Source organism: Erpetoichthys calabaricus, chromosome 6 (assembly GCF_900747795.2).
Source record: "Erpetoichthys calabaricus chromosome 6, fErpCal1.3, whole genome shotgun sequence".
NCBI classification, from domain to species: domain Eukaryota; kingdom Metazoa; phylum Chordata; class Cladistia; order Polypteriformes; family Polypteridae; genus Erpetoichthys; species Erpetoichthys calabaricus.
This window is the reverse complement of record NC_041399.2, coordinates 45,010,705-45,036,092: the sequence shown is the minus strand read 5'-3', so window position 1 is coordinate 45,036,092 and position 25,388 is coordinate 45,010,705. Positions and strand designations below refer to the sequence as shown.

Genomic DNA, 25,388 nt, shown 5'->3' with positions numbered 1-25,388 from the left:
TCCTGGAGATTACCAGCATTGAACTTGCATGCAAGCATAAAGGGGGCACCATTTAGTTCATCAAGCTTGTTTGGGTATAGCTAATAGCTAGGTGGTGACAATGACATAAGCCTGCAAGCCTGCTAATTTCGGCTGGGGTATCTGAAGAAGAGGCTGGTTAAGTTGGTAAATTCCATGCTGAACAATGAAAACAAAATACAAATACATTCCAACCTCTGAGTTTTTATGGATAATACATTCCAACCACTGAGTTTTTATGGATATATTATTGATCCAGATGATCGTGTATAAATTTGGATGTCAGTCCCGATCAAAGTCCACGGCCACTTCCAGAAGGCTGGTCCAACGCCATTAAGTAAGGGTACCTTAAATTTACCTGTAGATCTGCCCCTAATTTTAACATTCTCTATTCTCTAATCAGTGCACACCCAATCCCCGCAGTCTACATTACGAATTTCATTTCAAAGAATATTTCTGGAGAAATATTTCCCAATAGGCGCATGATGGGTTAATTGGCAGCACTCAACTTGTCTGGTATGTCCTGAATCATGCGTGTGTGACTGAGTAACGTCCCTTCCAACGTTGTTTCTTGCCCAACTCGACTAGTAAAATATTATTAAGCGCGCTCAGTAACTAAACGGATGGGCGCTTCAACGCCTTCCAAATACGACTCGATCATGTGGTTCAAATTAATAAGAATGGTGTTAATTACCCGTAAAGAGATAGCCCAGTGTCACGAATGCAAATACACTCAGTCTACATTATTGGTAAGATTACTCTCCCAGAATCCACCGTGTTTATTTCCCTAAATTATTTTTTTATTTCTATCCGCATATTTACTTCATGTTTTCAGGCACGATCATTCTCACGATGCGGACTTTTAACGCTGCCCTCGCCGTAATTAGCAGTAATTATTAAAGAGGTCCGCCGCAATTAAATGAGTGGGCTCAGGCGCAGCGCTGATCGGGCTTGCCTCCCTTCCCCTCAGTAGCCTTCCCTTTTCTCTATGCACCGTACAGCCGAGTTCCGAACTGATTATGCCGTCACCTAATCCAGTGAGCCGCCTGCGTCCCACCGAACTTCGCTTCCAAGTGCAGCCGGGTCCATACAGCAGCCCGACACCGCATTTCAGGCAGGTGGGGGCAGATTCCGCGCACCTCTGTCGGCGTTTCCCTTGGTGCACGATAAACTGGAGTCAGCTGAAGTTGTCCCAGCTGCTGGGATCGGGCGGCTTCGGGTCCGTGTTTAAGGGGTCGTATTACGAGCGTCCAGTGGCCGTGAAGAAAGTGAAGTGCAGGAAAAGCAAACTGGCGTCCCGGCACAGCTTTTGGGCGGAGCTGAACGCCGCGCACCTGAGCCACGAAAACATTGTTAAGGTTTTGGCAGCCTCGGCCTGCGTTCCCAGCGATCCAGACAACGATGGTTACGTGGGCACTATCATCATGGAATTCGCGGGCACTGCCACTCTGCATCGCATCATTTATAACCACGCAGAGCCGCTGGGTGTGGGTGCTTCCCTCGGCTACTCCCAGGATGTTGCCAGCGGACTGTACTTTCTGCATTCTCAACGCATCGTTCACCTGGACGTCAAGCCAGCCAACATCCTTCTCACTGACCACGGGGTGTGCAAGATCGGAGACTTTGGTTGCTCCCAGAAGCTGGAGAGTCCGCTCGATTCGTCTTCCTTGGGAATCGCTCAGGCGCGCCCCCTGGGAGGCACCTACACTCACAAGGCGCCAGAGCTGCTTAGGGGCGAGGCCGTTACTCCCAAAGCCGACGTCTACTCGTTCGGGATAACACTGTGGCAGATGCTGACTAGGGAGCCACCTTATGCCGGGGATCGCCAGCACGTTCTGTACGCCGTAGTGGCCTATCACCTACGACCAGACCTCTCCGGGGCCGTCTTCAGGGACACCGGTGTGGGGCGCTCCTGTGGAGCTCTGCTCGGTCAATGTTGGGAGGCTGAGCCAACGGGCAGACCGAGCGCAAAGCAGCTACTTGGCACCGTAGAGGAACTGTTGGACTCTGTATAAAAAAAAAAAAAAATGGAACGGGGTATCAAAGGCTGATTATATTTTTTTATGGTTTTATAAGTGTATAAAATATTACCTCCGAATTCTGCCAGTGTTTAAATAAAGAAAAAAAAATTTGCACACGATCCTTTTTATACGTGACAGAGGTCGGGGTTACGTTAGGTAGATTAAATGCTACTTGCTAATGATTACGGCAATTGCACGGGTCTGTGTACCTGAATATTGTTGCAGTGTTGGTATCATGGTAGCGCAGCAGGTAGCCTTGCCTAAGTTCTCTTTGAAATGCTTTGAAGTTTGCATATTCGCTATTTTAAGTGTGTTTTCCCCTTGTTTTGTGCTTGCCCACTATATTTCAAAAGTGTTTTTCGGGGCTAATTGGCGAGTGTGTGTGCTATGACCGAATTAGAGAAGGGTTGTGTCGTTATGCATCCTCAAAAGGAAAGGAAGGGGGGGGGGGGGGGGGGGTAGCTGGACAAAACCTCGGGGACCCCGTGAGTGGCAGTCGTTATTGGTGTGTGTGTTCCGCAAATGCAGAATATGCCCGGGAAGGACTTCCGTCCCATCCCTTGCCGGTTCCAGCCTTTAGGCACAGTGCTGTTCGAATCGGCTTCATCTCCTTATGGCCCTGTAATGGACAAGAAGTTGGAGAAGATGGATGGATCGTAATTTAGGAGCTTTGTGTATTCAGGTTAGGAACCTAGGTAGTGTTTATTCCAGCTGTTTAGCCAAACTGTTTTCTCAGAAAATGTGATTTGCATTAAATGTCCTATCTTTTTAAATAAAATACATGCTTTAAGTTACTTTAGTGACCTGCATTTGCAGAAAATTATATTCTTCGACTGGGTTGATGGAGAGCCTGGTGTAATGGTTTGCAGTTTTTCTGAAGAAATTTACAAAAGAGAAGACCATTTACATTGGGCTTCTTTGCCAAGCTGTCCTAATGTCTCAGGTATGTTTTTAAAGCTTTCAGGTTCTGTTTCATTTGTGATTTTTGAGGGTTTAGAGATTCCCACAGGCCTTTCATTGCAGCCAATCCCATTTAAGTTTGTGTATACAATGAGTTTAAACCTATACCTGTTTTTTTTTGTTTTTTTTTAAAACTTCTTTGTATACCTGTACCTTGACTTGATCTATGAACATCAAACTAATCTTTCAGCGTATAACTAACTAGTGGTACAGTGGTTAGACCTGCTTCATCATAACTCCAGGAAGCTCGGTTAGAATAACCAACCTCTTCACCATTTTGTGTGTTGGCATGTTCTCCATGTGTGGATTTTATTGCCACACCCAGAAGACGTTTGTGCTGTTTGACCGCTCTAAACTGGCGCAGTATGAGTAGATGGGAAGAGTCCTGTGATGAAGAGGCCACTTATTCAGGGTGTGGCTTTTTTTTATTCCCTCCCCCTGATGATGTATTAAAGCTGGAGACTCAAGCCTGGACTTCAAGGATCCGTGCATCTCATCATCCCCATGCTTTTGTAAGTAAGCTCTGTTAAAACAATTTTTGAAGTCTTTCACCTAAACCATTTTAAAAACAATTACTGGAATAGTTAGCTTTTATAAGTAAAAGCATGAATAAAATGAGTCATTAAAAGTAAATGGAGTGTAGCTGTTAACCCACAAGGTGGTTGGTGCATTTCCCCAATGACACCTTGTTTAACTCTTGGCAAGTCATTTAATCTGCCCAAGTGGCAGATGTTAATGTATTTATGCCACAGATTTATATTATAGCACTAAACTTTTTTTAAAGACCCTTCAAGCAGCGTCTTCAGTCACCCTTTATGTGAAAGTATAACTGACACAACAAAAATACATACATTTTACTTTTAATTTTTTAATCATAATTAATCTAAACTCCAATCTCAATGAATTGTTTTAAAATAGATTATTGGGGTTCCAGAAGCTACAACATCATCTGATAATTTTGGTACAGATACATTTTATGAGGCCATTAAATATAGTATAACATCACTTTACAAATGCTGGCAGTTTCAAGGCCTCCGAGTACCATTTAGCCAGATTTGTCAATGCTTCAGTGTGTTTGTAATTAGTAGAACGAACAAATATTAATCTCAATTTATTCGAGTGTAGAACTTTGGTGGACAGACTTATAGCACTGAATAGGTATGGAAAAACACAAAGCAAGTTCTACAAGCACACACATTAATAGTGAGTTTTAAGCGCTACTGTGAATGTGGTTCAAGGAATCTATTGATTTTTGTGTGTTGTGTTTAAGAAAGTTAATCAGGCAAATGAAAAAGTATTGCAGGAAATGGTCAATCCTTTTGGAGAAATTTTGAATTTGGCAGATTAAAGAATGAATAGTATTTTAGATATACTTAAATTATCAGATCAATTAAGGATGGAAGGGCAACATAGTGGTGCAGTGGTTAGAGCTGTTACACTAGTGATCCAATGTCCTGTGTTCAAATCCTGAGCCCATCACGGTTTCTGCACAGAGCATACAGGTTATCCTTGTGTCCGTGCATGACACTTGCTTTTAGGCAAATTATGTGCTCTGTGGTGGATTGGTGCCCCATCCGTAGCTGGTCCCTTCCTTGTGCCCCATGCTTCCAGAATAGGTGTCGCCTCCCAATGATGCCAAAAGTTCTAAACAGGATGAAAATGGATATGTAAAAATTGCTTAAATTGTAATTCCACAGCCACTGTCGGTCCCCCAACCCCACACTAGCTCTGATTTAAACCATTTGTTCATAAGTGGTTCCACATTTAGTTATGGGTGACCTTATGGCTGCAAGTTTTTATCCCAACTTTCTTTACAATCGGGGAGTCATTTTTCCACTAATTGATCTCATTTTGTTGTTAGCAGTTTGTTTTCATTGTGAACTTTGCCTATACTCCTAAAATTCACTGTATTCACAAGGTGGATTTCCACAATTAGACTACTGCAGGAGGTGTAGCCTTTGTTTCCAGACTCTAGGATTAGAGACTCTATGGGATGCACTGTAGGCCTCCACATTTTAAATCAAAGCTGAAGCTGCATAAATTTATCATGATTTTATTTAAATTAATGATGTGGCTGTTGTAACTATTATTATTAGAATTGCAGGATTCGTGCCTTATGCCCAGTGCTGCTGTGAAGGCTGCTGAATCCCTCAGCATTGAACTGGACTGTGTAGATTTTATTGTGGGTGGATATAATTGCAAAAAAAAATATTTTTAACTGATTTAAATTTTCTATAGCACAGTGGTGTAATGGTGAGAAGCAACAGAACTTACTAGGTAGCTGAATTAGTTTTCCATCCCATGCCATTAACTGTGCAGTTTGCAAAAATATTTTTAACTGATTTAAATTTTCTATAGCACAGTGGTGTAATGGTGAGAAGCAACAGAACTTACTAGGTAGCTGAATTAGTTTTCCATCCCATGCCATTAACTGTGCAGTTTGTACCTTCCTTTTGTCTCCTTAAAGATATAGGATTGTCATTCGTAACAATTCACTGTCATGTTCATCAGTTTCATTAAATTCTGACAAATCTAAACCACATTTTATAACATCCTCACTAATCCATTTAACATTTTTGTGTGTGAGATGCCCACCTCCAAATTAGTCGTATTATAGTTTTGTAGAATCCCTTTGGAAATAGAATATTCTAATTGACAGATATCTATTTAAATAGTAATACGAGACTACTACAACATTTATTTATATAGCACATGTTCAAACAAATAATGTAGCTCAAAGTGCTTGACATGATGAAGAAAAGAGAAAAAAAGACACAGAATTAAAATAAGACAACACAAATTAACATAGAATAAGAGTAAGGTCCAATGGCCAGGGAGGACAGAAAAAACAAAAAAACTCCAGACGGCTGGGGGGGGGGGGAAATCTGCAGGGGTTCCAGACCATGAGAACGCCCAGCCCCCCCTGGGTATTCTACCCAACATAAATGAACAGTCCTCTTTGTATTTAGGGTTCTCATGGAAGGACTACACTATTCACTCGCACATAATGCAGTTTTTCTAAACAAAATGAACCAGGTTCTATGCCCTTACTGGACAAAAAATTTCTAAGCTTTGAAACTAAATCTGAATGGGCTAACTTCTTAAATTCTTGGCTGCAGCTGCCTTACTTTTAACAAGCTTGTAAGATGCTCCTGTTGTGATGCTTGCAACTTTTAGGAGGGACTAGTTATTAGAGAGACGTTCTCGGATGATGTTGATCGCTCGCCCCCCCATTTTTTGTTATTTTAGATGAAAACACATGAGTACGAGCTTACTTTACTGGATGATCAATTGCAGAAGATTGAAATTTCCTGTTCAGTTCTGTTGGATTGTGCAGGCAAGTTACTGAAGTCCCCTGATTATTTTTGTTTCTCACTCTGTCTTTCCTGCTGTAGTTTGCTCTTTGGTCACTGTTGAAGTTCAATAGATTGTGGGTGGCTAATATTAAATTTATTTTGGTTATTGCGTCAATTTCCAAAGTTCCCTGCTGGTCAGTAAAGCAATAGATTTAGAAGTTAAATTCTGCACAGCTGAATATGAAACTTCTCTCCTTGTGCCATTTTATGCATAGAGCTATCTTATTTTAAATTTGATTAAATTCTGTAGAGGATTCACAGGCTTGGAATTTTAAAGCTGCAGACACTTTGTTTCATGCTGTCATCTTATCAACAAAGATTCTAATGTTCTGCAAGCAGTTTGCACATTCTCTTGGTGTTTTTGTGGGTTTTCTCCTCGTATCTAAAAAATGTTGTCAATCTAATAGATCTGGAAATGTTTTCTTTGTGAGTGGTAACTGAAATAGACTGATGCACTGTACGGGTTGATTCTTACTTTGTCCCTGATGCCTTTTGAAACAGCAGATAAGCAAAATTAATGAATATTACTAACCTGTTTTTATACCTCTCCTCTGCCCTCTGTGAGGCTTTGGCTGCCTAACAAGATGTTCGGAAAGAGACCCCAAAAGAGATGGGAGAGAAACTGAGTCACCAGAGATTTAACTCCCAAGGTAAGACCCTTGCAATACTATAATCTTGGGAGTTTGCTTACACTATAGATGGACTAGGAATGGTTTAACCCAGCCCCACAACCAATATCGTAGCTTGTTTTCCTTTCTTCTGCTAATGAATCATTTGAGGTTTTTCAATTTTTGGCACTCTTTTAAAAATGCTTATTTTGCATTTTTTTCCTTACATTGATAAAAATTGTTTTTCTTTTTGTGTATATGTTTAGCATTTTTGTAAAATACAGTAAGCACTTTCAGAATTTGACAACTGGCGTTCTGCACCAGACTGATAAGTAGGGTCTAGGTGAAAATGTGATCTTTGAGGCTGTTTAAGTGGATTGCATCTGTTGTACATCAAAAAACATTTTGTAGAATATTGGTTTGTCCTCTAGAGGGAGCTGCTCATTCACAAGTAATTGCAACTGTCTACTCCAGACCCACTTAAATACGGGAGAATATTACTCCTTCACTAAAGACCAAACCGCAAGGAGTTGCCATGGAAATATTGCAGTCAGTTTATTATATCTGTTATGTTTACTAGTGGACTAATCACATGAAGGTCCAAGTGTGTTTGGGCAAGTGTATTCACCCTGCGATGTTCTAGGATTGCGCCTGCCTTGCGCTTTATGGTTGCCTTGATAGGCTCCAGCTTCCCCAAGACGTGCTCTAGATAAGCGGGTTTGGAAGACTGTTTTCTTATCTTGCACACGATTTGCTATCGTTGGTGTGATTGACAATTGCAAATTGCATCTCTTAAAATTGTTTTCATAAATAAATCTAGACCAAAATTACGTAAAGAGACTAGATGACTAACTTTCACAGTTTGTGGAAAAGCCCAATAAACTTAACATACCAATATTTAAATAGAGAGAGTAAGGTTAACCTGTGCTTTTAATTATAAACTATCCCGGTTCTAATGAAGCGCTGCAAACACTATGACTCTCGGGGAAAACTGAGCCGAAAACGCCTTCAGTAAACTTTTATGTTGCATGCCTTGCTATAGCAGAAAAAGTCTACATAAATGAACACTGTACTGTATCCATCTACACCATCATCAAGCAGTCCTATCGGTATCAAAGAGTGGTGAACATGACAACTGTTACGCGGCTTTTCCCAATCCTATGTATGTTAAATACTTCGCTTACCATGCTGCTATTTACCGTTGTATTTCCTTTTATTTCTCCATAAGTGGCGCCATGCCTGAGAGTCGCAAGGATTGGCTACTAAGAGACCCCGTGGCGCAGTTGACAGGTATGTGTGCGCAGGCGTGCGTCATAATCCCCGGATGTTTGATATAAAAATCCGTGAAGGCCGCATGTCCGTCCTTTCAGTCAGTTTATAGACGTGTATCGTCTTGTTTCCTGACTCACCGCTGTTCGCGTTCTTATTTCACGAATACGTCGGTCAGGACTATTTAATCATGGTAAGTTGATGTCTTTGTTTTGAAAAGGTACGAGTAAGAATATTGTATTTCGTGCGTTAATTTATTAATATTGGGTTAGTTGCACGTGTGGATGATATATACTTGTGCAGAGAGAATGTAGGCCGGAAACCCTCGTCATTTTAATGATTAAATTAAAACTCGCGGAGAGGCTGTTAGCATTCAGTTAGTGGTGAATGCCGTAACGTATCATTGTTGTGTTAATTTTCTTTTTTTTTTTTCGTTTGTGTATAATATACAATCGTGTGGGTGATAAAAAAAATCACTACTTTCTTTTTAGCTGTGTGCGTTTTGTGTGGGTGTATGTCGTATGTGTATGTATCTAGTCAGCTTTTTAGGGGCTTCTATAAATGTCAGATTTTTCCCTCGGGTACAAAGACAGATCGAACTTTATATCAGTGGGAACAACTTGATTCATTTCGTGTGCTCTTGTTCGGTAGATTCGACTTTACAACGTTTTCAAAAGTTTTACCAAGTGTTTAAATTTACCAAGTGTTTATCTACATGATACATCGGATAGCGCTTTTTTCGGTTCTACCCTTCACGTTTTGTAGCAGTATAGTGTGATACTTTAATTCTTCAATACATATATTCAGAATAACTTGTGGGAACCAGGTAAAGGCTCGAAGGAACGAACCCTTTCTTCTTTAGAGAAGGACCCAATTTTTCAGTCCATTTTCGCGTTATAACGTGTACGTATATCCGCCAACCTTGTGACGTCTGGAGTTGACAGTTCTTGCGATAAAACGTATGTCCACTATATCATTAAAACGCGCAGTGTTTACTGATGAGGAGGTGGAAAGTATTAGTGGGGGGAGGGGATATGGGTTGCGCCCCCCTGCCCTCGATACTGTCTTGGCGGCCAAAGAACCCAGAAGAGCGCGCATCTTTAGTAATCATCCTGATTTTTTTTTTTTTTTAAGCGGTCACTTGGAAATGGCGAGCAAAACACGATACTGTGTACGTCTCTTCTGATTAATAATAAACAGTATTGGCATTTTAAATTCGGTATATCTTGGAATAAACACCTAATGTCGTTTTTTTTATACACAAGTGTTGCTTCCAAAGCAATTCGCCATGTGTGTGTTGTAAAGAACTGAACACCCTTTGCATGCAGTGCATTAGTAACTTTCCTTTAGCTCTTAATTCAGCACGCGGTTTTCTTTTTCTTCCACTCCTCCCAAAAATCGCTTTCCATGTACGTATTCGTCCACCTATTTTTCTAAGCCTGCTTTATCCTGTACAGGAGACTGAAGCCTGTCATATCAAGTATTGGATTTTTAACGAGATTTCTTTCCAAAACAAAGGTTTTCTTGTCTGAAAATCTTTTTTTTTTTTTTTTTTTTAAACTAGGCATTTAAGGACACTGGCAAAGCACCAGTTGAGGCAGAAGTTGCCATCCACCGCATCAGAATCACCCTTACCAGCAGAAATGTGAAGTCACTGGAAAAAGGTGAGAGTAGTACTTGGGTTGAAGGAAATGCAAAACTGCATATCTGATGTATGTTAAACCTAATTATGTAAAGTGTTTATAGTCCTCCTGGGCTGGCAATGAAGACAATGTTTCCATTTAATGACAAAAGGGTGATTGTTCTATACGCTATTCTGAGCTTCATGCCCTGGGTTACAATGTTCTAGACACTGATTTTAGTGTCACTGAGTGACCTTTTCTTTTTTCTTTGTTAATTTTAAACCATCTTAGTGTGTGCCGATTTGATTCGTGGTGCTAAAGAGAAGAATCTGAAGGTTAAAGGACCTGTTCGAATGCCAACCAAGGTATAGTAAACCAGTTCACACTTTTAAATATGAACTTTTAAGTCAATTACTGATTATCTTGAAAAGTGCACTTTTTGGCCAAGCCATGTTAGAAATGTAGTAATGTCTAAACAAAAGGACTAGATTTTAGGTTTCATTTACAGTCTGTGTCTTGTACCAGTTGATCAGAGGGGTTTACTTTTTATCTATTGTGATAGGGTGAGATCTACACAGGTGGTGCATTAGTGCTGCAGTTTTGCAGTAATGAGATTGTGCTTTTGCTTCCCAGGTCCTCACTGCATGGAGATCACTTTGAGTTGTAAGGAATGTGCTATATAAATCCAATGAATTATCTACAAATCTAATTTCAATGGAAGTTATGACCTGTGTGTAATTTATGCAGGCACATGGTCATTTGTAGTGTTTCTTCAATAATGTGCATTGTTTGTGTGTATGTGATCTGGAGATCCAAATTCTTGGAGTCTATCACTCATTTTATATTTTAAAAGATGTGGAGATTTACCTGATGGGTCTCTGATTTGCTTTTTTTTTTTTTTTTTGAGAGAATACATGCCCTGTGGTACTCTGAAGATCTTTGGTATAGTTGTCCACATTGCTGAAGACTTTCTCCTATCCGGGGAAAGACTCCCCAACCCTTTTCTCGTTGGTGCACACCAGATACTAAAAGCAAATGCAGAATGAGGGGCATATTCTGGATGAACTTCAGTGGATTTTGATGGGATAGTGTGTGCTCCTCCTGCAGCTGTATTTCATTGTCTGCTAGAATGACTAAATTTATATGTTGATGACAGTCTGGAGTCGGCGGTGAAATGCAGGGATTTCATTAAGATCTTGCCAAGTATCTGGATATTACAGGAGTATAGTAGATTCCCATCTTCCTGTCCGCACAGAGTTGAAGCGTCATAGTCAGTGAACTGCATGCTATATAGGGAGAAATGTGTGTTCAGTATTTTGGATTTGTCTTGACTGCTCTGATGTAAACATGTGGAACTCTATTCTCTCCCTGAATTTGATGTAAAGTGTGAAACGTTTACCACTATTGTCATGCTTTGTTCGGAATACTTGTAATGTAGAGATTCTATTACCTTGGTAGTTTTCAAACACCACCTTGGGCTGTGTGTGTGAGTAATGTGAATGGTAGAACAAGCTTGATTTTCTTATACCCTTTTGACTGTACAAAGGGCCTCCACGCATCTTGTCTGCCCAGGTTTCTGTGCTCTGGGGTGGTAAGTAGCAGTTGTTGCTTTTTAAGCCTTTTTAGATCATGTTTCTGGTGTTGTGTATGCAATCAGAGTGGTGTATATATGGTGGATCAGTGTTTGCTCTTGTTGCTGCGGAAACTTCTCTGTATCCACAGTTAGTTTCTATTAAGTTGCCCAGGAAGTTGCAGTGAAATTAAACATGCAGTTCTAGGTGTGTTGCACAGTGCTAAAGGGTAGCTGTTTATAATTGGCAAGAACTCCAACTGTAGTGATACTTTCAGACTTGTTGCATTCACTGCAAGATATTTTAATTTTTACCTACATTGTAAATAAAAGCAATTGGTATGTGCTGTGTGGAAATCCTATGTCTGATGCCCTTCATAATTGCCTATAAAGTGTACTTTACGCGATTTGAAATTTATAAATACTATTTTAAGAATCTAGATCCTAAAAAGGAAAAAATGTGGTTTTTACATAGGTGTGCCTGATGAAAACCAAAGCTTTTTTTAAATTAGGAAGCCTGTAAATGATGCAAAGTTTGGTTTCAATCCTTCCAGTTTTTAGCCCTTATTTTCCCTAATGTGTAACACCCAGCCCACCCACCCCCCAGCCGACGAAACAAACCATACAGTCCGTTTAAGTGAGACACTTGTCTCATGGAATATGTGTCCCAGAGGAATCCTTGCTGTGCTGCAGTTTTGTCACTAAAGCATACATTTCATGATGACCGTTTTAATATATGTAAGTTAATCTCCCATATTTCTTTGAGATGTGACTGACAGTAAACCAGAGAATTAATGCTTACACAAGTAACTTGTGCCTCACAGCCTAGTAGATTGTAAAGTATATACATTTTTAAAACATTTCAGAACTGAAGTTTTGGCTACCATTCAGTCTTGAACCTTTTGAATATTTGAAAATCAGAATTAAGTACATATTGTTTAGTTGGGGAAGGGGGGTGTATTTTAGAGAACATTTTTAATGTTTGCGGGGAAAAGCCTGTTTATAAACATGGTCTAATGTAGGGCTATCTGAATCCACCCCCAAACCCCACCACGGCAGAAGCTATCACTTGGTTGTAAAAGAAGTGTTAATAGCTTTTATCCTTGCCAGTTTTAGCATAGTTACTCCAGATGTGCTGTGCAATGATCAGCTTTTTCATAATACTGAATGGTTAGCTAATTCTTGAGCTTTCAAGGAGACCCTTCACAATGTAGTTTCCCCCAGCATACTTGGAGCATTTTTTTCTGAATGCTTTTACTGTGCTCTAAAACACATTTTTGTACTGAGAAAAGCGCTATATAAATTTATTTTTGTATCTGATTCGGTCCAATTCAGTTTTAATCCCAAGATCCATTTGGGGGTGGGGGGCCAGAATTATGGGTTTATTTTATGAGTAGGCAGTCAGCATTAAACAATTTATGATTTTTCACATTAAAGCATTGGAAAAATTTTATATTAGCTTTAAAATTCTTTTGTCTTTAAAGAGCTTTGTCTGTGTCTGCTAAAACCTAGTGTCCAACAATTAAGTCTCTAATAGCTTGCTGTCCCGACAACGATTAGGAGGAATTTGGGTCACTTAAGACCGCAACAATGTGTCAAACCAGCAGCAAATAAAAGTAGTTATGATCAGGAGGTTAAATCCTTACTAGCCACGCAAGCTGGCGCTCTGCTTTGCTACATTACTTGTGCATCACAAGCTTAAACAAGTAATTCGGCAAAGCATGAAGTGCCTTTGACAATGTTGCAAGGGTCCAGTTTGTAGCACATAACTGGAATTCTCTGATACAGATGTATGTGTTGCTGCTACAAGGTCTGCAGTGAGGAATGGGAAGCAAGTTTAGGAGTGGAGCCCATAGTAGAGCACATTTTTTCTGACGGTATAAGCCACTGCTGTAGGAGAGTTCAGTAACTGTGGTGACAGGTAGAGTAGTTTCAGGCTTGCCCACCCAATCATTGGTACCAGACTGAAAATGAGGTGGCAGTGCAGGTGTTTCTCTTTTTGTAGGGTGCAGCTGCCTGTGGTTTTGAAGTTTTCCTAGGAATACTGCAATTTTTATTTTAAAAAAAAAAAAAAGCATGTACTTGTAACACCCAGAATCATTAACCATTGTTCAAAAATATTTGAATGTTAGTCTGACCTTTGTACCAGGGCAGTCAAATTAGCCAAAACAACATTTATATAGCACATTTCCATACAAACCATGTAGCTCAACGTGCTTTACGTGATAAAGAGAAAAAAGACAAAATAAGAATTTTAAAATTTGGGAACACTGATTTAACATAGAATAAAAGGTCAGATGGCCAGGGAGGACAGAGAGAAAGAGGGGGGGGGGGGGGGACTTCAGATGCCTGGAGAGAAAAAAATCTGCAAGGGTTCCAGGCCACGAGACCTCCCAGCCCCCTCTAGGCATTCTACCTAACATACCATACAGTGGTATAACCATCTTACAATTTGTGTGTATCTAGGAAGAAATTTAAGCTTTTTATTGAAATATGAAGTCAAGCCAAATTACACCTTTTTATTGGCTAACTAAAAAGATTACAATATGCAAGCTTTCGAGGCAACTCTGGCCCCTTCAGGCAAGATCTAGCAGGGGGTTCAGATCATGTTCATATTGGACAATTTGTATATTTACTTTGGCTATGAAAGTCTTTGTAAGAACCTGTAAACTGTGAACTGATGGTGTGTGGTGTTTTTTTTTTTTTTTTTTTTTTTTTTTCCCTCTTCCCACAGACCCTGCGTATTACAACCAGGAAGACTCCTTGTGGTGAGGGATCCAAAACCTGGGATCGTTTCCAAATGAGGATCCACAAGCGTCTCATTGATCTGCATAGCCCATCTGAGATTGTCAAGCAGATCACTTCCATTAGTATTGAACCTGGGGTGGAAGTTGAGGTCACCATTGCAGATGCTTGAGTTGTCTGCCAGCTGAAATAAAATTTGTTTACGAAAATAGCACTGGGATTTTTTTTTTTTTTTTAATTAAATCTAGTCTTAGTTTAATATTCCAACTGTAGGTTATGTAATTGAGCTTTGTGTACTTTGATATCTACAAAAGGAAATGCATAAAAGGTTCCAGTTACCATCTCTACACTGCTGAGTTCCTGCAAAATACTAACGTGATATGCTCTGCTGTGGTTTTTAATTGGCAAGATGACTTCTATTGGTATTTACAAAAGGCTTGTATTATACAATATGTAGTGAGTGAATGCCAGTTTCTGAAACACTTTTTCATACTTCTGCTAAAAGAACTAACATTACTTGATGCCTCCTCTCCAGATTAGAACTTTTCTTTCCATAGAACTGATTGAGGAAGTTGCTGGGCTTTGGTAAGCAGTGGGTCATATCTGCCAGTGTTGTAATCGGGTGTCTCCAAGAGTAGTCTGTAAAGTTTAAGTTCAGGAGAGCAGGGAGGGAAAGGCAGCCCCTAGACACATGTATGGGTTCAGATATCCATGAGATGTGAGCAGAGCACCACTATCGGGTGTTCCAGCTCAAACATCCATATCATAGAGTTCGGCCTTCTCTTGTGGCAAGTGTGGGAATTTTCTGGTGGTAGTTTTGAAAAGACTTTGTAGATAACCTTGCGCGACCAAAACAGACTAACATGATCTTGACCACACTTGATTGTTTTGAAACTTTACCTGTAATTGGGATACAGAGCGGAGCCTTAATCAGTAGTATGTTGGGATTTGCCGCCAGCAATAGTAGTAATATTTTGTGGAAAACGTACAAAAAAAGTTATTGCAGTAAAGTAACTGTCGAGGCTTTTGACGGGTGTATCATGATGCCTAGGCTAAATTGCCCTCCTAATCGTCCAGTGTCTGTAAATGGCCATCTCTTTCCCTCCCTTCCTTGCACAACCATAGCCACCTAATTGCTGTTGTGTGGGGAGCTTGCTGGTTCAAAAAGGGCTGCCTTTGCATCATCCAGGTGGATGTTGCTCGTTGGTAATGGTTGAAGTGGTGCTCCACTCTGTAAAGTTCTCGGGTAGTGAGAAATTTATACATAGGGTGAACTTAGTCCAAACTAGATTTTCCTGAACTCGGTGTAGCTCCTAGTGCAAACTTGATTTGTCTTGCGCACTTTTTTCCCTAGGCCAAACCAATTCATATTCTTTAGACTAACTGGCTTGGCCTAGTCTAAAGTGGTTTGTTGGGTTTGCGAAGGATTAAGTTTTATTTGTGCGATAACATTTTAAATTTTTTTTATCTATAATAAAAGGCAAAGTCCTCACTGACTCACTCACTCACTCACTGACTGACTCGTCACTAATTCTCCAACTTCCCGTGTAGGTGGAAGGCTGAAATTTGGCAGGCTCATTCCTTACAGCTTACTTACAAAACTTAGGCAGGTTTCATTTCGAAATTCAAAGCGTAATGGTCATAACTGGAACATATTTTTTGTCCATACACTGTAATGGAGGCGGAGTCACGTATCGCGTCATCACGCCTCCTACGTAATCACGTGAACTAAAAACAAGGAAGAGATTTACAGCACGAGTCACGCGGGAACGAAGGTAAATGACGTTAATTTTTGACTGTCTTTTAATACTGTGTAAGCATACATATTAACACGTGCAATTAAACGTGTGCATTTACGGGGTGATTTCTCAGGCTTAAAAGCTCACCTTTTATCAAACGCGGGAACAAAGGTAACTGACGTTCACTGTCTTTTAATACTGTGTAACCATACATATTAACACGTCCAATTAAACGTGTGCATTTACGCGGTGATTTCTCGGGCTTAAAAGCTCGCCTTTTACTAAAAAGGTAAATGCAAAACTATTTTCAGTCAGTTTATTGAAACGCTCCCGTTACGGATTGCAATAACATATTCGCGAGATAAAACAACGAAGTAGGGGGAAATGGAGGAACAGCCGCAAACAGCGAAGAGCAAAAAATTTATTAAACAATTGAGAACGGAGCGAGTTAAGCATACAAGCATGTTCATAAGGGAAACAAAGCACGGTGTAAAACGTAAGTTTAAATTAAGTTTATAGAAACGCTCCCGCTGCGGATTGCAATAACATATTCGCGAGATAAAAGTTTAATGAGAAGACACGAGGTATAAACGAACCACACGCCGTGGCGCAACGTTAGGGGCAACAGTTTCAACCATTCTATGATCTGCTTCTCGCAACTGAAAGACGGCACATGGCGGATGTTAGCCGACTTGCTGACCGCAACGTTACGGGCTTCAACTATGGCTCTGACGCCACATCTCAGTGCCAACACTTTGCAGACTGTACTTAAAAGACACGCCCTCCTCACTGGACAGTTAAAAACACCAATCAAACTAACGATGACATCAAGTATTACCCAATCAAAACTAGGAAAGGAGGCATCTTCATAAAATGTGTGTGGGATGATTTGCATGAGACGCTGCTTTAAAAAAAAAAATGATAAAAAAAATACGGGATAAATCCCGTCCAGTATTGATTCAAAACGGGACGCGCAATTTCATTCTCAAACGCGGCACGATTCCGTATTTTAAAGGACGGGTGGCAACCCTACAGTGCTAGGTAACCACCCATACAATCACATTGTGATTCAGACTAGGAATGCAATGAATGTAATTACCCCGATCTACATACAAGGCGAAAGTCTTGCAACATTCAAAGATGATGGTTTGGGATAAGTACACCATACAACATAAAAGAGCTTATGAAGCCTTGAACCGAAAAAAGCAAGATCTCAGAGATCGTAAAAAAAAAAAAATAGGTAATGTCGTTTTACTCACTGTAGATTTTAGTCAAACATTACCAGTTATTCCAGGAGGGAGACCAGCAGATGAACTCAACGCGTGTTTAAAATCCATGCTTCTCCCACGCTCTGTTATATGTCGCGTGTTCTCGGGTAGGTGCACCAAAAAATTTATACATTTAAGCATGTAATGGGCAAACAAAAAATGAGGTATACCCGAAGGCACTGCAGTAGTACTTAATGTAACTTTACTTCTTAAATTTTAATGTTTTACTGTTTAATAATTTCTACGCTTCTTATATGTTGTTCAAATTCTTTTATCAAAATACCACTGACAGCGCAATGCACGATAACATGGAGTGAATACACCATACGCATCTGCCCACGGCCGCCCTGGTGTGCGCAGATACGAGTTGATTCTACAATAAAATAAAATAAACATAAAAAGAATAAAACAATCATCACCCATAAACCGTGTGTGTGTGTATATATGTGTATATATATATATGTTGATATGTGGATGTGTATTTAACACACTACTTCTCCGCTGCGAAGCGCGGGTATTTTGCTAGTATATATATAAAATAACCCCATCCCCAATTCTATCCATGAGTTATCAGTTGGATTGAGGTCTGTGCCTGCGTGAAGTGTTTAAGAGCTCAAAAATAGCCCCATCTTGCACATTGGAGTAAAACCATATTTTCCTAATTTGGGAAATTTATGAACTCGCTAGGAGCTTCCAGAAGATGGCATCTAGGCAAAGATCGGTATGCACATACTGGGAAAGGTAGGATTTTTGGAAATACTGGACGACAATGAGCTTGTGATATTTGTATTAACAGTGTGTTGCATAATCGCTCCATCTAAGTGGGGACATCCCTGTGCTTTGCAATGGCAGTGACTTGATTATGATTCCACTGATTATTTCATGCTTTTCTGAACACCTTTGCAACGTGTTAATGTGCAGATTCATATCTTTAAACACCCCCCACCCCCAAATTCACGTAAGGTAATTTTAAGGCAAGCTTCATTCATTCATGCAAATTGATAAGTAAAGAATGTACTGATGATCATGGGTGCAAACTACTTTAGTTGCCAGCATGTTATATAAGATGAGCAGGCCTGGATGGGTGATTGCCAGCAAAAATGTCATGCTGGTATGGTGAGCTGTGCATTCCACGAACCCCTGGAACATTTCTCTTTACACGTTACAAGCCTTGGAAGATTCAAGAAGGCAGGCAGAAACTCCCAGGGCATAAACAGAGCCTTGAAAAAGGGAAGGGTGTGGGAAACGGAAAGGGGCACAGCATCACACAGTGCAAGATGATCCACACACTAGAAAAGAAACTTCAGAAACAGTGCAACAATAGCTGTGGCTTGTTTCAGTAACTTACATGATGAGGCATTTTCCATGGCCAAAACGGCGGGAAGGTCATTCATACGAAAGTACTGCTGTGGATCACAAATCTATCCATCCATTTTCTGCTTTATACTGAGCAGTGTCACAGGGAAGGTTGTCTTAGTAAGCACAGGGTGCAAGGCAGGAACAATCCCTGGGGCATTCCTCTTTAAACATACCTGTCATTGGACTTCCCTCTCATTTGGGGGGTGTGTGTGTCTGTCTGTACATCTTAGTGCTTGTCCAGTCGTGGCATCAATCATTCTCAAGTGTGAACTCTCCCTCCTACTTGGGAATAGATGTAGGATGGTTCTGTTGAATTCTGCTCTGTACTTGTAATATTTCTACTGCACTATTATACTGTATTGAGGATTATTTGTGTTCTGTTCTGTGTATTGAAATTACCTTCTTTTTTTTGACACCTACTGCTCGCCCAACCAACCTGGAAAGGGGTCTGTTTTTGAACAAGGTTTCTTTCATTTTTTTTTTACCCTACAAGGGATTTTTTGTAAGTTTTTTTATTGAAATTTTGTGAATTTCCCCTTGGGATTAATAAAGTATCTATCTATCTATTGTCTTCTTAGAGACTCAAGGCTGGAGTGCTGTCAAAAGGCAGGGCCTGTTAAAGCATATTGCGACACTTGTATGATTTTGGGCTATATAAAAATAAACTATTGTTCATAAAGACTTTCAGTGCAATTCCTAGGATTAATTCTTAGACACAAAATAAATATGGACTCTGAGTCTGCCACTCCAGGACATTAACATGGTGGTTTTTAAGTCATTTCTTTGTCTTTGGCTTTATGCTTGAGGTCTTTGTCCTGCTGGAAACAAATCTCCCAAGGCTTTGGTTTCTTGCAGACTGCATATCCAGGTTTTCCTGTGTGATTTTCCTGTATTATCAAGCTAATTAAAAGGACAAGCTTAGTTATATGACACACTGTGGACCCCCTGAAGGTCATATCCTGGGCAATCTTAACGTACGAGGGACTATCTATTACATTAAAAAAAATTGGGTCGAGAGGAGATCATCTCGGGGAGACACTTTGATGTCCTGCGAGACTACTTGCACGTCACGCCCTACTTACAAACAATTTCTCGGAGACACTTTAATGTTCCGGGAGACAAGGAAGTAAGACAAAAGAAGAGCTGCTGTACAGGCTTTTAAATGATCATCGCTCAGCGCGACATGCAGAACATGCAGCTCGGTAGCAGCAGCTGCAAGCCATTAGCTGATTCCTCCGCATCTCCTTAGCGTGCGTTCAGCCCCCATCTTCACAACGCGAGCGGCAGAGATGCAAAGTGGCAAGTGTGAAGCGTGCCCCCGGAGAGAGGGGTTGGGGGGTGGGCGAGCGAAGCGAGTAGATAGATAGATAGATAGATAGATAGATACTTTATTAATCCCAATGGGAAATTCACATTTTCCAGCAGCAGCATACTGATATAATAAATAATATTAAATTAAAGAATGATAATGCAGGTGAAAAAAAGACAATAACTTTGTATATGTTAAATGTTAACGTTTACCCCCCCGGGTGGAATTGAAGAGTCGCATAGTTTGGGGGAGGAACGATCTCCTCAATCTGTCAGTGGAGCAGGACAGTGACAGCAGTCTGTCGCAACAGGCTGCTCCTCTGTCTGGAGATGATACTATTTAGTGGATGCAGTGGATTCTCCATAATTGATAGGAGCCTGCTGAGCGCCCTTCGCTCTGCCACAGATGTTAAACTGTCCAGCTCCATGCCAACAATAGAGCCTGCCCTCCTCACCAGTTTGTCCAGGCGTGAGGCGTCTTTCCTCTTAATGCTGCCTCCCCAGCACACCACTGCGTAGAAGAGGGCGCTCGCCACAACCGTCTGATAGAACATCTGCAGCATCTTATTGCAGATGTTGAAGGACGGCAGCCTTCTAAGGAAGTATAGTCGGCTCTGTCCTTTCTTGCACAGCGCATCAGTATTGGCAGTCCAGTCTAATTTATCATCCAGCTGTACTCCCAGATATTTATAGGTCTGCACCATCTGCACACAGTCACCTTTGATGATCACGGGGTCCATGAGGGGTCTGGGCCTCCTAAAATCCACCACCAGCTCCTTGGTTTTGCTGGTGTTCAGTTGTAGGTGGTTTGAGTCGCACCATTTAACAAAGTCATTGATTAGGTCCCTGTACTCATCCTCCAGCCCATTCCTGATGCAGCCCACGATAGCAGTGTCATCAGCGAACTTTTGCACATGGCAGGACTCCGAGTTGTATTGGAAGTCCGATGTATATAGGCTGAACAGGACCGGAGAAAGTACAGTCCCTTGTGGCGCTCCTGTGTTGCTGACCACAATGTCAGACGTGCAGTTCCCAAGACGCACATACTGAGGTCTGTCTTTAAGATAGTCCACGATCCATGCCACTAGGTATGAGTCTAATCCTATCTCTGTCAGCTTGTCCTTAAGGAGCAGAGGTTGGATTGTGTTGAAGGCGCTAGAGAAGTCTAGAAACATAATTCTTACAGCACCACTGCCTCTGTCCAAGTGAGAGAAGGATCGGTGTAGCATATAGATGATGGCATCCTCCACTCCCACCTTCTCCTGATATGCAAACTGCAGAGGGTCAAGGGCGTGTTGAACCTGTGGCCTAAGGTGGTGAAGCAGCAGCCTCCCCATGGTCTTCATCACATGTGATGTCAGAGCAACAGGCCGAAAGTCATTCAGCTCACTAGGACGTGATACCTTTGGGACTGGGGTGATACAAGATGTTTTCCAAAGCCTCGGGACTCTCCCCTGTTCCAGGCTCAGGTTGAAGATGCGCTGTAGAGGACCCCCCAGCTCCGATGCACAGACCTTCAGCCGTCGTGGCGATACTCCATCTGGACCAGCTGCTTTGCTGGCACAAAGTCTCCTCAGCTCTCTGCTCACTTGCGCTGTTGTAATTATGGGTGGGGATGTCTCTCCTATGCTGGTATCAGCAGAAGGATGTGTGGAGGGTGCAGTACTCCGAGGTGAGAGTGAGAGTGGGTTAGGGTGGTCAAAGCCCCCTAGTGCAGGGGTAGGCAACGTCGGTCCTGGAGTGCCACAGTATGTGCAGGTTTTTGTTCCAACCCAGTTCCTTAACGAGAACTCAATTATTGCTGATGAAGCACATATTGCTTAAGTGACATTTTAATGCTTCATTTTAGTGGTCTCGCTTGTTAAGGTTCTCCAACCTTAATTGCTTATTTCAATCTTAAACTGCTTCATTCAGTGTTTTAATTGCTCCTTATTAGCAATAAGATGTAAAAGACAAAGCAGCCAGCAGTTCTCCAGCTAGCTTTTTTCCAATTACATCTGTGTGTGTTCATCATGCACGGTTTGATTTAATAAAACACTTAATAGAAAAATGTGACAGACTGAAAATGATCTGTTTTAGGCTTCAAATCATTTGGATGATATCCTTGGAAAGGAAAAAAATCTACGATATAAAAGCCTTACATTGCACAGACTAACAAGCCATAAAATTAAATAAGGTCTGAGATTGGCAATGATTGGTTTCTAATTAAGCAATTGGGTTGAATGAAAACCTGTAGCCACTACGGCTCACCAGGACCGACATTGCCTACCCCTGTTTTACATCTTATTGCTAATAAGGAGCAATTAAAACACTGAATGCAGCAGTTTAAGATTGAAATAAGCAATTAAGGTTGGAGAACCTTAACAAGCGAGACCACTAAAATGAAGCATTAAAATGTCACTTAAGCAATATGTGCTTCATCAGCAATAATTGAGTTCTCGTTAAGGAACTGGGTTGGAACAAAAACCTGCACATACTGTGGCACTCCAGGACCGACGTTGCCTACCCCTGCCCTAGTGTATGTATATATATATATATATATATATATATATATATATATATATATATATATATATATATATCTGCGGTGGGTTGGCACCCTGCCCGGGATTGGTTACTGCCTTGTGCCCTGTGTTGGCTGGGATTGGCTCCAGCAGACCCCCGTGACCCTGTGTTCGGATTCAGCGGGTCGGAAAATGGATGGATGGATATATATATAAATATATATATATATATATATATATATATATATATATATATATATATATATATATACCTATGAAATGTAATCCCTGTGATCTGGTTTGGAGCGTACTGCGGTTTGTACAATCCCAAGCAGCATATGTGTGAAGCATCTTTATCCATTACTTCACACTCCACAGCAGTGCCACTCGCAATATGGCGGCGTTGACGCACGATACTGCTGGTCATGAGGCGTCTGGTAATTCTATGTCTATGATGCTAATGACACAGATGAAGAGACACGACGTCGAAATGAAGCAAACGCCGCAGTGTGGGAGGAGGCGGGGTGATGAGTGGACAGGCAACAGTTACGTAAGTAGTTCAAGCAAGTTGAATAATAAGTCAGTAGTTTTTGCGTGCATTGAGAAAACGTTGTCTGGCGTGTTTTCTCCCCTCGCATGGCGCTACAAACGCACTATATTTTATAACAAATGATCACATTTTGAAAATAAATTACATCAGAAGATATTTAAGAAAACCTGTGGTGGGCTGGCGCCCTGCCTGCGGGTTGTTTCCTGCCTTGCGCCATGTGTTGGCTGGGATTGGCTCCAGCAGACCCCCGTGACCCTGTAGTTAGGATATAGCGGGTTGGATAATGGATGGATGGATGGATGGATATTTAAGAGAACCTCATAGCATCTGGAACATAATACCAAATTTTATGTTTTAAAAAGTTGGTGGTTTTAACTTTACATTAAAATGTCCCTATGCAGTACGGGAAATTCCAATTAAGTTAGCAAAATTCCATTTCCAAGTGTTGCGTTCATGGTCCCTTACATACAAACACAACTTCTCTCCAAACCGATGTCAGTTTTTGAATAATAAAAACATAACCCACAGAAGGAAAAGTTTATTTATTGAAAATAGATATAGAAGTATCATTATATTACTAACTCATCTCATAAATGAAAGAGGTCTCTTTTTTTTTTACATATTCAGAATTATTGCTTCAAAAGAAATTTACCGTTTCATTAAACAGTATACCTTATTCCAAAATGGATTAAATTCATTTTTTCCCTCAGAATTCTACACACAACACCTCATAATAACAACGTGAAAAAAGTTTACTTGAGGTTTTTGCAAATTTATTAAAAATAAAAAAAATTGAGAAAGCACATGTACATAAGTTTTCACAGCCTTTGCCATGAAGCTTAAAATTGAGCTCAGGTGCATCCTGTTTCCCCTGATCATCCTTGAGATGTTTCTGCAGCTTCATTGGAGTCCACCTGTGGTAAATTCAGTTGATTGGACATGATTTGGAAAGGCACACACCTGTCTATATAAGGTCCCACAGTTGACAGTTCATGTCAGAGCACAAACCAAGCATGAAGTCAAAGGAATTGTCTGTAGACCTCCGAGACAGGATTGTCTCGAGGCACAAATCTGGGGAAGGTTATAGAAAAATTTCTGCTGCTTTGAATGTCCCAATGAGCACAGTGACCTCCATCATCCGTAAGTGGAAGAAGTTCAAAACCACCAGGACTCTTCCTAGAGCTGGCCGGCCATCTAAAGTGAGCGATCGGGGGAGAAGGACCTTAGTCAGGGAGGTGACCAAGAACCCGATGGTCACTCTGTCAGAGCTCCAGAGGTCCTCTGTGGAGAGAGGAGAACCTTCCAGAAGGACAACCATCTCTGCAGCAATCCACCAATCAGGCCTGTATGGTAGAGTGGCCAGACGGAAGCCACTCTTTAGTAAAAGGCACATGGCAGCCCGCCTGGAGTTTGCCAAAAGGCACCTGAAGGACTCTCAGACCGTGAAAAAGAAAATTCTCTGGTCTGATGAGACAAAGATTGATCTCTTTGGTGTGAATGCCAGGTGTCATGTTTGGAGGAAACCAGGCACCGCTCATCACCAGGCCAATACCATCCCTACAGTGAAGCATGGTGGTGGCAGCATCATGCTGTGGGGATGTTTTTCAGCGCAGGAACTGGGAGACTAGTCAGGATAAAGGGAAAGATGACTGCAGCAATGTACAGAGACATCCTGGATAAAAACCTGCTCCCGAGCGCTCTTGATCTCAGACTGGGGCGATGGTTCATCTTTCAGCAGGACAACGACCCTAAGCACACAGCCAAGATATCAAAGGAGTGGCTTCAGGACAACTCTGTGAATGTCCCTGAGTGGCCCAGCCAGAGCCCAGACTTGAATCCGATTCAACATCTCTGGAGAGATCTTAAAATGGCTGTGCACCGACGCTACCCACCCAACCTGATGGAGCTTGAGAGGTGCTGCAAAGAGCAATGGGTGAAACTGACCAAGGATAGGTGTGCCAGGCTTGTGGCATCATATTCAAAAAGACTTGAGGCTGTAATTGCTGCCAAAGGTGCATCGACAAAGTATTGAGCAAAGGCTGTGAATACTTATGTACATGGGATTTCTCAGTTTTTTTATTTTTAATAAATTTGCAAAAACCTGAAGTAAACTTTTTTCACGTTGTCATTATGAGGTGTTGTGTGTAGAATTCTGAGGGAAAAAATGAATTTAATCCATTTTGGAATAAGGCTGTAACATAACAAAATGTGGAAAAAGTGATGCACTATGAATACTTTCAGGATGCACTGTATATATTAACAAATAAGGTGAAAGAAATTTCAAATAATATTATTAATATTATCCATGCAATAGTTTAAATTTGTTCCACATTTATTAAATGTATACAGCTGAATGTATTGAACATGCTTTCTGAAACTGTACATTCAAAGAAATTTTAGCTTGCTTTAATGAATGATTTTGGACAAAAAATAAATAGTACAATAAATATAAAGAACAGTGATAACCTGTTATACAAAATGTAACAAAGAA

At 40.9% G+C, this 25,388-nt stretch overlaps 2 protein-coding genes and 1 non-coding gene across 3 annotated transcripts; all 3 read left to right on the top strand.

Annotated features, from left to right (window-relative positions):
• Nucleotides 1–751: 751 nt before the first annotated feature.
• On the top strand, nucleotides 752–2,150 carry mos (v-mos Moloney murine sarcoma viral oncogene homolog). Its single transcript, XM_028803541.2, has one exon. It carries the CDS (start codon nucleotides 1,038–1,040, stop codon nucleotides 2,031–2,033), a length of 996 nt encoding a protein of 331 aa, XP_028659374.1. The 5' UTR covers nucleotides 752–1,037; the 3' UTR covers nucleotides 2,034–2,150.
• Nucleotides 2,151–8,285: 6,135 nt separating this feature from the next.
• rps20 (ribosomal protein S20) lies at nucleotides 8,286–14,383 on the top strand. The gene is made up of 4 exons (XM_028803540.2): nucleotides 8,286–8,425; nucleotides 9,797–9,896; nucleotides 10,146–10,219; nucleotides 14,159–14,383. Exons 1-4 carry the CDS (start codon nucleotides 8,423–8,425, stop codon nucleotides 14,339–14,341), a joined length of 360 nt encoding a protein of 119 aa, XP_028659373.1. The 5' UTR covers nucleotides 8,286–8,422; the 3' UTR covers nucleotides 14,342–14,383.
• Nucleotides 9,990–10,059, top strand: LOC114654014 (small nucleolar RNA U54). Its single transcript, XR_003716661.1, has one exon. It is a non-coding gene; the product is annotated as a small nucleolar RNA U54 (small nucleolar RNA).
• Nucleotides 14,384–25,388: the final 11,005 nt, after the last annotated feature.